The 18002-nt window shown below is 46.4% G+C and overlaps 1 protein-coding gene across 1 annotated transcript; it reads right to left on the bottom strand.

Annotated features, from left to right (window-relative positions):
- Nucleotides 1-4720: 4720 nt before the first annotated feature.
- On the bottom strand, nt 4721-18002 carry LOC120039818 (C-type lectin domain family 4 member M-like). The gene is made up of 6 exons (XM_038985187.1): nt 17752-18002; nt 7416-7517; nt 6148-7167; nt 5812-5948; nt 5607-5716; nt 4721-5221 (listed from the first exon to the last, which is right to left on the bottom strand). Exons 1-6 carry the CDS (start codon nt 17897-17899, stop codon nt 5089-5091), a joined length of 1650 nt encoding a protein of 549 aa, XP_038841115.1. The 5' UTR covers nt 17900-18002; the 3' UTR covers nt 4721-5088.

Here is an 18002-nt window from a genome sequence, read left to right as displayed (position 1 = left end):
ATTTAAATTACTTTAAGGTTTTAAAACAATTCTAATAAATTAACTAGTTGTTTTATTTTCATATTCCATCAATTATTTACTGAGTTATAGAACATGACAAAGTTCAGGAATTGAAGTAGGAATTACAGGTATTGTCAGATGTCACAACAAACGTTATGTACTCATATATAAATGTATCCTCCTGCACATCTCCTCCTGCAACGCCCTCTAGTGCTCATCCTGTGTCTCCTTGACCTGCCGCCACTCCCCCAGTACTCTCTCCCTCTCCCTCTCCCTCTCCCTCTCCCTCTCCCTCTCTCTCTCCCTCTCCCTCTCTCTCTCTCTCTGTGTGTGTGATTGTGTGGGCGGAGACAGGTGTGCTGGAGTCAGAGCAGATCCCCACCAGCTGCAACCCGTTCCATAATCAAGACCTCTACAAATACTCAGCCCTGCGCTTTCCACACTGCCAGATCGTAATCTCTGCTCAGTCAGTCTATGCATTCAGCTATGTGTTAATATTCAGATCCTGTTACCCTGCTGGGCCTGTTTTCCTGCCTGACGCTGTTTTCCTCGCCGCTACAGTTCTGCCTGCTCTGACTCTGGTCCCTGTCTCCAGTTCCACGTCTCGTCATCCTGCTACTCTGTCCTGGATTCCCCACTCTACTACTCCCTTGGATTCCCCTCTGGACCTGCTTACCCTGTCTCAACCCCTCTCGCTCCAGCCTCAGCCTCCGCACCTGGTCTCTAGCAACCCGCCCGAGCTTCCCCTGGCCTGCACTCCAATCCCCCCTGTGTTTCAATAAATACCTTGGTTACAACAGGTCTGTCACGTTCCTGACCTGTTTTCTGTTATTTTGTATGTGTTAGTCGGTCAGGGCGTGAGTTTGGGTAGGCAGTCTATGTTATGTGTTTCGTGTTGGTTAATGGGTGACCTGATATGGTTCTCAATTAGAGGCAGGTGGTTTTCATTTCCTCTGATTGAGAGCCATATTAAGGTAGGTGTTTTCACATTGTTTGTTGTGGGTGGTTGTCTCCTGTGTCAGTGTCTGTGTATGTTACGCCACACGGGACTGTTTCGGTTTTGTTTGTTCGTTCGTTTTATGTAGTCATTTTTCCTGTTTGTGCATTCTTCGTGTTTCATGTAAGTTCGTCGTCCAGGTCTGTCTATGTCGTTTATTGTTTTGTAATTATTCAAGTGTTCGTCGTGTTTCCTGTTTTGTTTATTAAATATCATGTCTTATCACAACGCTGCGTCTTGGTTCAATCCATGCTCCTCCTCTTCGGATGAAGAGGAAGAGGAAAGCCGTTACAAGGTCTAGGTAAACCTTACATTGAAATGCTTTCTTTCAAGATTTTAACCAACAACGCAGTTTTAGGACAAATACGACTTAAGTTAAAAAAAAAGATAAATAAAAAATAAGAAATAAAAGTAACAAATAATTAAAGAGCAAGAGTAAAATAACAATAGCGAGGCTACAGTGGTTGTTCAACTAACAGTTTCGAGATTTTGCCGCGGGACTTATAGGTAATTTGTAGTTTAGTACGGTACCCTGCATCACTGTGTCAATGCTCCAGACCACCACAAGGGGGAGTTAGAGCACTGATTATCCTTACTGGAAAATACTCTTTCAAAATGAATGGAAGAGGCAAGCGGAAGGGGGAAAAGACAGCATTTAGAGGTCAAGACAGCGCTGCTCTGAGACAAGCATGGGGACTGGTCTTGATAAATCAATGAGATATTATTTTCACTAAATCTCCGTTTGGGTATTGGTTAGACTACAATTAGGGTGTGGAAATGTTAGGATTATTTTGCTCTTACTGTAGTACTGTAGCCTACTTCCTACCGGTCACGTTGTACAGCACCATTATGGGCTCTTAGCAGGACAATAAGATACTTTGTGCATGGCAATTGATCCGCATTTTAAACTTTGAGGATGGAACCTCCCTAGTGGTGCATCGCAGTGCAAACTGCATTGCTACAGATGCTGGTTCGATACCCGTCCGGGCATCGACCGGGAGACCCATGAGGCGACGGTGGGCTTTTGGTTTCTCTCCCTATAAAAACATAAAGAATTCTAAATAACAAACTGGCTTCATTTTTCAAATTAATAAGAATGTCTCACCCCATGTTCAAGAATGGCCTTTTTTCTCACTCACTTTCGGTTATTTGAAAACTGAATAATCTTCAAAATATAGTTATTTTTTAAACAAGGACTTGAAAATGAGATCGTGAACTCTGCAAGTTCAGGGCCTCACCTGTTTAGATAAAAATATATTTATGTAAAAATAATTTATAATATTTTTTTTTGCCTGTTTTGCATGTTATTTTTGCAATAAATAAAGTCACGTAGTTTGCAAACAATGTTAAAAAAAAATATTGAGTTAATAAAGCCGAATACAAACATGGTCTCTGTCTTGAGTAAGGCAGCTCCAAAATGTCGGTGTTTCAGCCTAGCTCAGTGCTTTCTGTGGTACAGAAGTGTAACGATTCTCTAGCTCTTCCTCCTCCTCGGACGAGGAGAGGCGAGACGGATCAGATGACCAATATGCAGCGTGGTAGTTTGACATTATATTTATTAAACAAGACAAAAAACGAACTATACTTGATACTAAACAAAATAACAAAACGAATGTAGACTGACCTGAACGTAAGAACTTACATGAAACGAAGAACGTACGAACAGGGAAAACAGACTACACAAAACGAACGACCGAACAAACAAACAAACCGAAACAGTCCCGTGTGGCGCGACAAACACAGACACAGGAGACAACCACCCACAACCATCAATGTGAAAACACCTACCTTAATATGGCTCTCAATCAGAGGAAATGAAAACCACCTGCCTCTAATTGAGAACCATATCAGGTCACCCTTTAACAAACATAGAAACACATAACATAGACTACCCACCCAAACTCACGCCCTGACCGTCAAACACATACAAAATAACAGAAAACCGGTCAGGAACGTGACAAGAAGAGAGAACAGTCCTCCTAGACTCCATGTTAGATCAACTATTATACAGTAGACAACAGTCCTTCTAGACTCCATGTTAGATCAACTATTATACAGTAGAGAACAGTCCTTCTAGACTCCATGTTAGATAAACTATTATACAGTAGAGAACAGTCATCCTAGAATCCATGTTAGATCAACTAATACACAGTAGAGAGAACAGTCCTTCTAGACTCCATGTTAGATCAACTATTATACAGTAGAGAACAGTCCTTCTAGACTCCATGTTAGATCAACTATTATACAGTAGAGAACAGTCCTTCTAGACTCCATGTTAGATCAACTAATACACAGTAGAGAGAACAGTCCTTCTAGACTCCATGTTAGATCAACTAATACACAGTAGAGAGAACAGTCCTTCTAGACTCCATGTTAGATCAACTATTGTACAGTAGAGAACAGTCCTTCTAGACTCCACGTTAGATCAACTATTATACAGTAGAGAACAGTCCTTCTAGACTCCATGTTAGATCAACTATTATACAGTAGAGAACAGTCCTCCTAGACTCCATGTTAGATCAACTATTATACAGTAGAGAGAACAGTCCTTCTAGACTCCATGTTAGATCAACTATTATACAGTAGAGAACAGTCCTTCTAGACTCCATGTTAGATCAACTATTATACAGTAGAGAACAGTCCTTCTAGACTCCATGTTAGATCAACTATTATACAGTAGAGAACAGTCCTTCTAGACTCCATGTTAGATCAACTATTATACAGTAGAGAGAACAGTCCTTCTAGACTCCATGTTAGATCAACATTTATACAGTAGAGAACAGTCCTTCTAGACTCCATGTTAGATCAACTATTATACAGTAGAGAACAGTCCGTCTAGACTCCATGTTAGATCAACATTTATACAGTAGAGAACAGTCCTTCTAGACTCCATGTTAGATCAACTATTATACAGTAGAGAACAGTCCTTCTAGACTCCATGTTAGATCAACTATTATACAGTAGAGAACAGTCCTTCTAGACTCCATGTTAGATCAACTATTATACAGTAGAGAACAGTCCTTCTAGACTCCATGTTAGATCAACTATTATACAGTAGAGAACAGTCCGTCTAGACTCCATGTTAGATCAACATTTATACAGTAGAGAACAGTCCTTCTAGACTCCATGTTAGATCAACTATTATACAGTAGAGAACAGTCCTTCTAGACTCCATGTTAGATCAACTATTATACAGTAGAGAACAGTCCTTCTAGACTCCATGTTAGATCAACTATTATACAGTAGAGAACAGTCCTTCTAGACTCCATGTTAGATCAACTATTATACAGTAGAGAACAGTCCTTCTAGACTCCATGTTAGATCAACTATTATATAATAGAGTGTGACATTTTCTCTCTGTTTATCCACTCGTATGTTTAGAATAATGCTGTTTTTCTAATATCCAACTTGGTTGGATTTGTGCGAGTAACTGATTGACTGTACATGGGAGGAATCAACACTCTCACTGTATAGGCATTTTCACCGTACACCCAGAACATTGCTCTGGGAACCAAAAGGAATATCTCAGTTTCAAGGTGAGAAGCCTGGTGTGGTATCAGTCAGTCTCATGCAGGAACCAACCGTGCTGATATGACTTGTTTTTGTCGCAGTATAAAGGGTCTCAAATCAAATCAAACTTTATTTGTAAAATGCGCCGAATACAACAAGTGTAGACCTTATCGTGAAATGCTTACTTACAAGCCCTTAACCAACAGTGCAGTTCAAGAAGAGTTAAGAAAATATTTACCATGTAAACTAAACAAAAAAGTAAAACAAATAAAAATTAACATCAGGCTTGTATTGAGTCAATAAACCTCTACGACTGTGATAATAAAGATTGATTCATTTCCTTTGAATTTCAGTCCTTAGTGGTGAATTTCCACGACAACAGAGAGAACAGTCTTTCTGTTATCAATTCATTGTATTGTTATTGCATATGTTTTGTTATTTTATTATAATGTATTATACATTTGCATTGTTATATATTGCATGTACTTGACAAGGTAAATTGAATGAGCAGAAAATAGCTTCTCATTGATGGAACTTAGCAAAATCTTATTTAGTAGTTCAGAGAGTACAGAGGATGAATCCTATTTCTCACAGATCCCTCTGTATTTATAGGAACAGTCATAGTCCCACCATTCTCCTGTGTCTGATGACCAGGAGTAGAAATACGCACAGTTCTCAGCTCTTCCACCATTAGGCTCTTTACTGTTCCAATACCTGTAGGAGAAACAACACATAGAATCAGGCTGTCCACTGTTCCAATACCTGTAGGAGAAACAACACATAGAATCAGGCTGTCCACTGTTCCAATACCTGTAGGAGAAACAACACATAGAATCAGGCTGTCCACTGTTCCAATACCTGTAGGAGAAACAACACACAGAATCAGGCTGTCCACTGATCCAATACCTGTAGGAGAAACAACACATAGAATCAGACTGTCCACTGTTCCAATACCTGTAGGAGAAACAACACATAGAATCAGGCTGTCCACTGTTCCAATACCTGTAGAAGAAACAACACATAGAATCAGGCTGTCCACTCTGAACCTTCTACTCCAGACAGTGACATCATAGTGACATATAATTCATTAATGTCTTACGTTGTGGTCAGTGGTGTGTCGTCCACCCATTTCCAGGTCCCCTCAGTAACAGAGTCAGTCAGACCAATCCAGACATAGTTCTTTACTCCACATAACCAGTTGACAAAAGTCTGCAGTTGTGGGAGAGAGACAACATTGTTAAAACATAGCCATTACTGCTCGTTCTCTCTCTCTCTCTCTCATTTTCTCTCTACACCACACACACCTGATCGTCTTCGCTGTTGATAACCACCAGGTCTGCTCCTCTATCTCTGCAGTCCTGTCTGCTCTCCTCCCAGGATTTGTACTCAGTAGAGACGTAGTAACAACTGCTACCAAACTTCTTCCATCCTTGAGGACACACTGTAAGTTGAAAATGTCTTGCTTTAGTCACTTTAATACAACATTGAATTAAGTATCAATCAGACACTCAAGGAAGACACTAACTAATGGACGGTTTGGAAGTCAGTTTTTTTCTCACATATTTCCTTTAATGTAAGTTGAATTTCCGTACATGGCATGTGAACTGATAGCTGAACAGTCATTAGCCAATTTCACTCACCTTTCTGAACTAACGATTGTTTCAGACATTCTGTGTCTTTTTGTAGCTGGTCGCTTTCTTCGGTCAGGGTGTTGTTACTGGTCTGTAGCTGGTCTCTCTCTTTGATCAGGGTGTTGTAACTGGTCTGCAGCTGGTCTCTTTCTGCAGTCAGGGTGTTGTTACTAGTCTGTAGCTGGTCTCTCTCTTTGGTCAAGGTGTTGTAACTGGTCTGTAGCTGGTCTCTCTCTTTGGTCAGGCTGTTGTAGCTGGTCTGTAGCTGATCTCTTTCTGCAGTCAGGGTGTTGTTACTGGTCTGTAGCTGGTCTCTCTCTTTGATCAGGGTGTTGTAACTGGTCTGCAGCTGGTCTCTTTCTGCAGACAGGGTGTTGTTACTGGTCTGTAGCTGGTCTCTCTCTTTGGTCAAGGTGTTGTAACTGGTCTGTAGCTGGTCTCTCTCTTTGGTCAGGGTGTTGTAGCTGGTCTGTAGCTGCTCTCTCTCTTTGATCAGGGTGTTGTAACTGGTCTGCAGCTGGTCTCTTTCTGCAGTCAGGGTGTTGTTACTGGTCTGTAGCTGGTCTCTCTCTTTGGTCAGGGTGTTAGAACTGGTCTGTAACTGGTCTCTCTCTTTAGTCATGGTGTTGTTGCTGGTCTGTATCTGGTCTCTCTCTTTGGTCAGGGTGTTAGAACTGGTCTGTAGCTGGTCTCTCTCTTTGGTCAAGGTGTTGTAGCTGGTCTGTAGCTGGTCTTTCTCTTTGGTCAGGTTGTTGTAGCTGGTCTGTAGCTGGTCTTTCTCTTTGGTCAAGGTGTTGTATCTGGTCTGTAGCTGGTCTCTCTCTTTGGCCAGGGTGTTGTAACTGGTCTGTAGCTGGTCTCTCTCTTTGGTCAGGGTGTTGTAACTGGTCTGTAGCTGGTCTCTCTTTTTGGTCAGTGTGTTGGAACTGGTCTGTAGCTGTCCTTTCTCTTTGGTCAGGGGGTTGTAACTGGTCTGTAGCTGGTCTCTCTCTTTGGTCAGGGTGTCGGAACTGGTCAATTGGTTTCTCTCTGTGAAATAATACAATCAACAACCAAGATAAAAGTGGAAAAGTTAATCAGACATGACCCGGATTGAGGTCCATTTCAATTCCAGTCAATTCAGGAAGTACACTGTAATTATTTTAAATTAGAAACATGTGGAATTGGAATTTGGTGTATTTTCTTAATTAAATTGAATAGAATTTAAATGGAATTTAACCCTGGTCATTACACCACTGATGATGAAGAATGTTTGAGTGAGAACATATAAAACTCACGGTAGAGTAACAGGCCTATGATCCAAGCCAGCAGGAGAACACACAGCAGCCCCAGACACACTGCAGCAGTTGGGAAATGTCTCTTCCACCTCCAAAGATACACTGAAGCACATATTATTATCATAAGAACTTGATCAGTGTATATACACATGTTTTTCTTTCCAGTTGCTCTTTGAATCACTGAGGGAAATACACCACAACTGAGTTCCAGCACCTCACATATTCTACTGCTTGAGTTCCAGAACCTCTAACAGAATATTGGCTTAAACATATTGCTGAGTTCAGGCACCCAAAATGACTGGCGGCACCTATTTCAATCACAATCAAATTCCATTTGTTAATTGCTTCATTAAAACAACAGGTGTATGCTAATAGTGAAATGCTGACCTATGGGTCATTTTCCAACAATACAGAGAGAAATAAATATAAATACTGACAAGGGTTAAATAACGAATAACATTAACAAGTAAAAATAACATGGGCTATATACAGGAAGTACCAGGTAATAACATGGGCTATATACAGGAAGTACCAGGTAATAACATGTCTATATACAGGGAGTATCAATATAGTGTCGATGTGCAGGGGTACAAGGTAACCAGAAAATGAATGTTTTTAGAAATGTTTATAAATTAATAAAAAATGAAAAGCTGGAGTATTGTGGGTCAATAACTATTGAAGACAGTATCCCGGAGAGGGTCTCATGGGGGATACAGCAAGACCCGGAGCCCAGAAGACAGTATCCCGGAGAGGGTCGCATGGGGGATACAGCAAGACCCGGAGCCCAGAAGACGGGATCCCGGAGAGGGTCTCATGGGGGATACAGCAAGACCCGGAGCCCAGAAGACAGTATCCCGGAGAAGGTCTCATGGGGGATACAGCAAGGCCCGGAGCCCAGAAGACGGGATCCCGGAGAGGGTCTCATGGGGGATACAGCAAGGCCCGGAGCCCAGAAGACGGGATCCCGGAGAGGGTCTCATGGGGGATACAGCAAGGCCCGGAGCCCAGAAGACGGGATCCCGGACAGGGTCTCATGGGGGATACAGCAAGGCCCGGAGCCCAGAAGACGGAATCCCGGAGAGGGTCTCATGGGGGATACAGCAAGGCCCGGGGCCCAGAAGACGGGATCCCGGAGAGGGTCTCATGGGGGATACAGCAAGGCCCGGAGCCCAGAAGACGGAATCCCGGAGAGGGTCTCATGGGGGATACAGCAAGGCCCGGAGCCCAGAAGACGGAATCCCGGAGAGGGTCTCATGGGGGATACAGCAAGGCCCGGGGCCCAGAAGACGGGATCCCGGAGAGGGTCTCATGGGGGATACAGCAAGGCCCGGAGCCCAGAAGACGGGATCCAGGAGAGGGTCTCATGGGGGAGACCTATTCTTTTCTTTTGAACTATTATTTTAACTTCTTATGGCTGCAAGGGGCAGTATTGAGTAGCCTGATAAAATGTGTCCATTTCAAACGGCCTCGTACTCAATTCTTGCTCGTACAATATGCATATTATTATTACTATTGGATAGAAAACACTCTCTAGTTTCTAAAACCGTTTGAATTATTTCTCTGAGTGAAACAGAACTCATTCTGCAGCACTTTTCCTGACCCGGAAGTTCAAAGTCTGAAATCGATGCTCTCTTCCTCTTCCTGCCTATAAATGGGCACAAGAGCTATTAGTATACATGTACGTCATACACCTTCCTCTGGGTGTCAAGAAGGCTGTGAGAGAAGAAATGAGGTGATTATCTCGATCTGGGATGGAATAAATCCTCTTGGAATGACGTGTACCCCATTTCCGGTACTCTGAAGAACGCCATTTGGACAGTGGGGTTGCCTTTTGTTTTGCTGACGTTATAGGCGACTATTATTTCCGGCTTTGATTTTATTTGATACATGTCACCATATCATCGTAAAGTATGTTTTTTTAATATAGTTTCATCAGATTATTGAAATTTTTTCGGGAGTTTTGCCGTGTTCCGTTCTCTTCCGTTTGTTTACATGGAGAGATCCGTGCAACCCGGCTAGCGCGCTTGCTAAATGGAGAGAGAAAGTTGCCATTCTGAATCCAAACAACGACTCATCTGGACAAAGGACACCTTGTTCAACATTCTGATGAAAGATCAGCAAAAGTAAGACCCATTTTATGATGTTGTTTCATATATCTGTCGTAGTCGCCGGCGCCCAAGTGTTTCTGGCTATTGTGCTAAGCTAATATAACGCTACATTTTGTTTTCGCTGTAAAACACTTAATAAATCGGAAATATTGTCTGGCATCACAAGATGCCTGTCTTTCATTTGCTGTACACTATGTATTTTTCAGAAATGTTTTGTTTTGAGTAATTAGGTATTTGACGTTGGTGTCTGTAAATATTATGGCTGCTTTCGGTGCAATTTCTGAATGTAGCTGCAATGTAAACTATGATTTATACCTGAAATATGCATATTTTTCGAAAAAAACATATGCTATACAATAAATATGTTATCAGACTGTCATCTGATGAGGTTGTTTCTTGGTTAGTGGCTATTTATATCTTTATTTGGCCGAATTTGTGATAGCTACTGATGGAGTCAAAAACTGATGGAGTAATAAAAGTGGAGTCTTTTGCTAACGTGGTTAGCTAATAGATTTACATATTTTGTCTTCCCTGTAAAACATTTTAAAAATCGGACATGTTGGCTGGATTCACAAGATGTGTACCTTTCATATGCTGTATTGGACTTGTTAATGTGTGAAAGTTAAATATTTAAAAAAAATATCTTTTGAATTTCGCGCCCTGCACTTGAAGTGGCTGTTGTCATAAGTGTACCGACGTCGGGCTTGCACGCCAAACAGGTTAATAAACACCTTTGAAACTGAGCTAATCCTACTCTGTCTGATCTGTGTAAACATTTTGACCCACCACCCTGGTCTGCCACAACGTGTTTGCGCAGTAGCGAACCTATAGGCATTCAGTATGTGACAGGTTCGTGTTTCTGAAAGGACAGCAACCGTAATTCCAGCCCATTCATGTAGAAGAGGGCACTTTTAATAAAACAAAAAGGGCCAGTAGTGTAGTGGAGGGTATACGCAGGTTTTTCAGTGGGCATTGTTTATACTCACGTATTAATCCCTACTGATGTGTATCAAAGAAGCGTAGTGGAGGTATATGACTTATCAATTATGCAGTACAATAGAGGAATCGTACACAAAGTAGCCTACACAATCGCAAAGCACGTGAAATATATTCACGTACGCGCCGCACACACAGCCTAGTTTCAGTGGAATATCCTCTGCAAGCAGCCAGAGCGCACAGCTTTCAATGGCCGATTACGACGGAGGGAGAGAAAATTCGATTTCGCTCGCACGTCCAGGGATTCCACCTTGACTCAGAGTCATCCCGGAAGTCCCCGACGGTCCTGTTGCAGAGAGAACAGGAGCTTCCCTTCCCCCAAAAGTCGCCGAAGACGGCCAAGTCACCGCTTTCCGAGCTTATGCAACTAGGCAGAACTGGGCTGTCGCCAGCAGAATGGCAATACAGGATCAACACGAAGAGTTGTCTGTATTGCAGGACTCTTGGTCATTTTGTGTCCTCTTGTCCTTTAAAAGACCAGGCTCACCGGTAGGAGCGAGTACTCTGGTGGGTCATATGGAGAACAGGTCTGCTTCCCTTACTCGCACCTCTAATCATGCCATTCTGCTGTTGGGAAACCAGTCTAAATCTCTTCGGTTCCTCGTTGACTCTGGGGCCGACGAAAGCTTTTTTGGACGCTTCGCTGGCTTCCGAGATGAACATCCCCACTCAGCCTCTCTCCACTCCCATGGATGTTAGAGTGCTGGACGGGCGCTCTATAGGCCGGGTCACTCATAATACCACTACCAAGGATGTTAGAGCGCTGGACGGACGCTCTATAGGCCGGGTCACTCATAATACCACTCCCAAGGATGTTAGAGCGCTGGACGGACGCTCTATAGGCCGGGTCACTCATAATACCACTCCCATGGATGTTAGAGCTCTGGACGGGCGCTCTATAGGCCGGGTCACTCATAATACCACTCCCATGGATGTTAGAGCTCTGGACGGACGCTCTATAGGCCGGGTCACTCATAATACCACTCCCATGGATGTTAGAGCGCTGGACGGACGCTCTATAGACCGGGTCACTCATAATACCACTCCCATGGATGTTAGAGCTCTGGACGGACGCTCTATAGGCTCTACACTCTATAATACCACTCCCATCAACCTACGGGTGTCAGGGAATCACAGCGAGACTATTCAATTTCTCTTCATCAAGTCTCCTCAGATTCCCGTGGTTTTGGGATTTTCCTGGCTCCAGCGACACAATCCCCTCATCAACTGGTCTACTGTTGCCATCATGGCCTGGAGCCCGTTCTACCACGCCCATTGTCTGAAGTCAGCGTAACCTGCCCTGGGATGTCTTTCTGGGGGCTCGGAAGGTGCCCCGGAACTCTCTGCCATCCCAACGGAGTACCAGGACCTCCGGGAGGTGTTCAGCATGGCCCGGGCCATTTCGCTTCCGCCGCACCGACCCTATGACTGCGGGATTGACCTTCTCCCTAGCACCACGCCGCCCTAGGGACGTCTGTACTCTCTGTCAGGACCGGAGACTAAGGCTATGGAGACCCACATTGGGGACTCGCTAGCTGCAGAAATGATCCGTCCCTCTTCCTCTCCCACCGGTGCAGGGTTATTCTTCGTGGAGAAAACGGACAAGACCCTGCGCCTGAGCGTTGAGTAACGGGGACTCAATGGCATTACTTTTAAGAACCGTTACCTGCTACCACTCATTTCCTCTGCCTTCGAGCCACTCCAGGGAGCCACTGTGTTTTCGAAGTTGGATATACGGGATGCTTACCACCTGGTGCGGATACGAGAGGGAGACGAGTGGAAGACCGCCTTCAACACGGCCAGCAGCCGCTACGAGTATCTGGTCATGCCTTTTGGGCCTCACCAACGCGCTGTGTTCCAGGCTCTGGTAAATGATGTTCTCCACAACATGTTGAACCAGTTCGTCTTCGTCTACATTGATGACATCCTCGTCTTCTCCCGCTCCCCCCAAGAACACGTGCTCCACGTCCGGCGGGTTCTTCAACGCCTTCTGGAGAATCAGCTGTTTGTGAAGGCAGAGAAGTGCAAGTTCCATCTCTCCACCATCGCCTTTCTGAGCTACATCATCTCTGCTGGGAGAGTCCAGATGGACCAGAAGGTGAGAGCGGTGGTGGATTGGTCTCAGACTACATCCAGGGTGTAGCTACAACATTTCCTGGGGTTTGCGAACTTTTATCGACGCTTTATCCAGGGTTACAGCACCCTGGTTTCCTGTCTGCACTCACCTCTACCAAGGTTACGTTCACGTGGTCCGCTGCCGCTGACCAGGCGTTCCGGGACCTCAAACACCACTTCACCACTGCGCCTTCATCTCCCACCACCTCAACGCCACGAAGAGAACTACGCTGTGGGGAATTGGGCGCTTCTCACGGTGAAGATGGCGTTGGAGGAATGGAGGCACTGGCTGGAAGGGGCGGAACATCCGTTCATTGTGTGGACTGACCACAAAAACCTGGAGTATCTCCGCACCGCCAAGCGCCTCAACTCCAGGCAAGCAAAACGGGCCCTGTTGTTTACCCTGTTCAACTTTGCCCTCTCTCACCGGCCAGGGTCCAAGAACTTCAAGCCTGATGCCTTGTTTCGCCGCTATAGCCACAGTTTCCACCCCGGAAACCACCCCTCGAGACCATCCTTCCCATCTCATGCCTGGCGACTGCACTCAGCTGGGGTATAAGGAAACAGGTCCTGGAGGCACAGCGGTCCCAGCCGAACCCTGGGGGGGCCCAGATAACCGAATATTTGTGCCAGACGCTGTCCACTCCGGTCCTGGAGTGAGCACATTCTCCCAGGCTTGCCTGCCACCTGGGCTCCCGTCGGACCCTGGCCTTCGCACGACAACGCTTTGGTGGCCTACTATGGTTCCGGATGTCGCCGCATTTGTCACTGGCTGCACGGTCTGTGAGCAGAACAAGACTCCTTGGCAAGCTCCGGCTGTTCTACTTCAACCACTGCCTGTCCCTCACTGTTCCTGGTCCCACATATCCCTGGATTTTGTCACATGTCTCCACCCTGTCTGAGGGCAACACTGCAATCCTGACTGTGGTCGACCGGTTTTCCAGAGCCGCCCACTTCATTCCTCTCCCCAAACTACCCTCTGCCAAAGAGACGGCCCAGCTGATGGTGCAGCACGTGTTCCAGATCCATGGACTGCCCGTGGACATAGTCTCCGACCGGGGTCCTCAGTTCCGTCCCGGTTCTGGATGGCGTTCTGCACCCTCATTGGGTCACCGGCCAGCCTATCCTCTAGTTTCCACCCACAGTCCAACAGCAAGTCGGAGCGAGCCAACCAGGACCTCGAGACTACTCTGCACTGCCTGGTCTCTGCCAACCCCACCACCTGGAGCCAGCAGCTTGTGTGGGTAGAATACTCCTGCAACACCCTTCTCTGCTCTGCCTGTCGCCATTTGAGTGTTCCCTGGGGTATCAATCCCCACTCTTCCCCGAGCGGGAAGAAGAGGTCGGCATATCTTCTGCCCAGATGTTTGTCCGCCGCTGTCATCGTACCTGGAGGAGAGCCAGGTCAGCCCTCCTTAAGACCACCTCCAGGTATCAACAACAAGGGGATTGTCATCGGACCCCGGCTCCCCGGTATCGTCTCGGGCAAAAGGTATGGCTGTCCACCCGGGATCTGCCCCTCCGGGTGGAATCCCACAAACTCTCTCCCCGGTTTATCGGCCCGTTCCCCATCTCCAAACTGAGCCTGCCTGCCATCCTGTACCTTTTCCCCACCTATCTGGATTACTGACCCCTGCCTGCCCTTGACCTGTCTTTTGCCTGCCCCTGTTAGATTAATAAACTGTTACTTCGACATTGTCTGCATCTGGGTCTTACCTTAAAACATGATAACTATTCTGAATGTAAAAAAATGTATACAGTTGAAGTCGGAAGTTTACATACACCTTAGCCAAATATATTTAAACTCAGTTTTTCACAATTCCTGACATTTAATCCTAGTAAAAAAATCCCTGTCTTAGATCAGTTAGGATAATCAAATTATTTTAAGAATTTGAAATGTCAGAATAATAGTAGAGAGAATGATTTATTTCAGCTTTAATTTTTTTCATCACATTCCCTGTGAGTCAGAAGTTTACAAACACTCAATTCGTATTTGGAAGTATTGCCTTTAAAATGTTTAACTTGGGTCAAACGTTTCGGGTAGCCTTCCGCAAGCTTCCCACAATAAGTAGGGTGAATTTTTGGCCCATTCCTAATGACAGAGCTGGTGTAACTGAGTCAGTTTTGTAGGCCTCCTTGCTCGCACATGCTTTTTCAGTTCTACCCACAAATTTTCTACAGGATTGAGGTCAGGTCCTTGTGATGGCCACTCCAACACCTTGACTTTGTTGTCCTTAAGCCATTTTGGCACAACTTTGGAAGTATGCTTGGGGTCATTGTCCATTTGGAAGACCCATTTGCGACCAAACTTTAACTTCCTGACTGATGTCTTGAGATGTTGCTTCAATATATCCACATAATTTTCCTGCCTCATGATGCCATCTATTTTGTGAAGTGCACCAGTCCCTGCTGCAGCACAGCACCCCCACAACATGATGCTGCCACCCCCGTGCTTCACAGTTGGGATGGTGTTCTTCGGCTTGGAAGCCTCCCCCTTTTTCCTCCAAACATAACGATGGTCATTATGGCCAAACAATTCTATTTTTGTTTCATCAGACCAGAGGACATTTGTCCAAAAAGTACGATCTTTCCATGTGCAGCTGCATACCGTAGTCTGGCTTTTTCATGGTGGTTTTGGAGCAGTGGCTTCTTCTTTGCTGAGCGGCCTTTCAGGTTATGTTGATATAGGACTCGTTTTACTGTGGATATAGATACTTTTGTACCTATTTCCTCCAGCATCATCACAAGGTCCTTTGCTGTTGTTCTGGGATTGATTTGCACTTTTCGCACCAAAGTACGTCCATCTCTAGGAGACAGAACGCGTCTCCTTCCTGAGCGGTATGACGGCTACATGGTCCCATGGTGTTTATACTTGCGTACTATTGTACGTACAGATGAACGTGGTACCTTCAGGCATTTGGAAATTGCTCCCATGGATGAACTAGACTTTTCTGAGGTCTTGGTTGATTTCTTTTGATTTTCCCATGATGTCAAGCAAAAAGGCACTGAGTTTGAAGGTAGGCCTTGAAATACATCCACAGGTACACCTCCAATTGACTCAAATGATGTCAATTAGCCTATCAGAAGCTTCTAAAGCCATAACATCATTTTCTGGAATTTTCCAAGCTGTTTAAAGGCACAGTCAACTTAGTGTATGTAATCTTCTGACCCACTGGAATTGTGATACAGTGAATTATAAGTGAAATAATCTGTCTGTAAACAATTGTTGGAAAAATTACTTGTGTCATGCACAAAGTAGATATCCTAAACGACTTACATAATGGAATTGATTGTGGTTGAAAAACGAGTTTTAATGACTCCAACCTAGGTGTATGTAAACTTCCGACTTCAACTCTATGTTGTTCTGAAATATGAACACAGAAATACATCAACTCTTATTATGGTGGTGATTTGACAAAATTACAATGATGCTCTTGAATTGGACTTGCATTTTTCTGGTCTTGATCTTGATTGGTCTCGCCCCCCCCTCCCGGTCTCGGTCTTGAGTCGGTCTCGCCCCCCCTCCCGGTCTCGGTCTTGACTCGGCCTTGTCTCCCCCCCACTCCCTCCCGGTCTCGGTCTTGATTGGTCTCGCCCCCCCTTCCCGGTCTCGGTCTTGACTCTGTCTCGCCCCTCCCCCCCTCCTGGTCTCGGTCTTGACTCGGTCTCGCCCCCCCCACCCCCCCCCTTCCCGGTCTCGGTCTTGACTCGGTCTTGACTCTGTCTCGCCCCTCCCCCCCTCCTGGTCTCGGTCTTGACTCGGTCTCGCCCCCCCCCCCCCCCCCCCTTCCCAGTCTCGGTCTTGACTCGGTCTCGCCCCCCCTTCCCGGTCTCGGTCTTGACTCGGTCTCGCCCCTCCCCCCCTCCTGGTCTCGGTCTTGACTCTGTATCGCTCACCCCCCCTCCCGGTCTCGACTCGGTCTCGCCCCCCCTTCCCGGTCTCGGTCTTGACTCGGTCTCGCCCCTCCCCCCCTTCCCGGTCTCGGTCTTGACTCGGTCTCGCCCCTCCCCCCCTCCTGGTCTCGGTCTTGTTACTGTCTCGCTCACCCCCCTCACAGTCTCGGTCTTGACTCTGTCTCGCTCACCCCCCCTCCCGGTCTCGACTCGGTCTCGCCCCTCCCCCCCTCCTGGTCTCGGTCTTGACTCTGTCTCGCTCACCCCCCCTCCCGGTCTTGACTCGGTCTCGCCCCTCCCCCCCTCCTGGTCTCGGTCTTGACTCTGTCTCGCTCACCCCCCCTCCCGGTCTCGACTCGGTCTCGCCCCTCCCCCCCTCCTGGTCTCGGTCTTGACTCTGTCTCGCTCACCCCCCCTCCCGGTCTTGACTCGGTCTCGCCCCTCCCCCCCTCCTGGTCTCGGTCTTGACTCTGTCTCGCTCACCCCCCTCCCGGTCTCGACTCGGTCTCGCCCCTCCCCCCCTCCTGGTCTCGGTCTTGACTCTGTCTCGCTCACCCCCCTCCTGGTCTCGGTCTTGACTCTGTCTCGCTCACCCCCCTCCCGGTCTCGACTCGGTCTCGCCCCCCCCCCCCCCCAGTCTCAGTCTTGGCTCGGTCTCGACTCGGTCTCGCCACCCCCCCTCCCAGTCTCGGTCTCGGTCTCGCCCCCCCCCCCCCCCCCCCCGTCTCAGTCTCAGTCTCGGTCTCGCCCCCCCCCCCCCCACCCAGTCTCAGTCTTGGCTCGGTCTCGGTCTCGGTCTCGCTTTAAGTGGTCTCGAACACAACACTGATGAATACTTTCTGAAAGGAAACACTGTGTGTGTTGGGGTGTCAGTGTAAGTATGTGTGTGTGTGTGTGTGTGTGTGTGTGTGTGTGTGTGTGTGTGTGTGTGTGTGTGTGTGTGTGTGTGTGTGTGTTGGTAGAGTCCAGTGTGTGTGTGTGTGTGTGTGTGTTGGTAGAGTCCAGTGTGTGTGTGTGTGTGTGTGTGTGGTGTGTGTGTGTGTGTGTGTGTGTGTGTGTGTGTGTGTGTGTGTGTGTGTGTGTGTGTGTGTGTGTGTGTGTGTGTGTGTGTGTGTGTGTGTGTGTGTGTGTGTGTGTGTGTGTGTGTGCGTGCCTGTGTGTGTGTGTGTGTGTTGGGGTGTAAGTGTGTGTCAGCGTCAAGCATTATAAGGATAAACTGTTACCTGAATGTTGATCACCAGCTCCATCCTTCTTGCGGGGCACGATGGGTCTTTTGTTGTTGTATATATGATCATCAATGTCAATGGTCTTTATTTCATTAGGTTCTTCGTCTTCAAATCCATTTGTGTATTCATAGATTCCCTTTGACATCTTTATACGCTTATGGTCAAATGCAGTAACAGCAGACTCTTGTAACTTCTACTGTTGTAACTTCTGCTGTTGTAGCTTCTTCTCTTGTAACTTCTTCTCTTGT

The sequence above is a fragment of the Salvelinus namaycush genome, unplaced genomic scaffold, assembly GCF_016432855.1.
Source record: "Salvelinus namaycush isolate Seneca unplaced genomic scaffold, SaNama_1.0 Scaffold302, whole genome shotgun sequence".
Lineage (NCBI taxonomy): Eukaryota > Metazoa > Chordata > Actinopteri > Salmoniformes > Salmonidae > Salvelinus > Salvelinus namaycush.
This window is presented reverse-complemented; position numbering and strand designations above follow the sequence as displayed.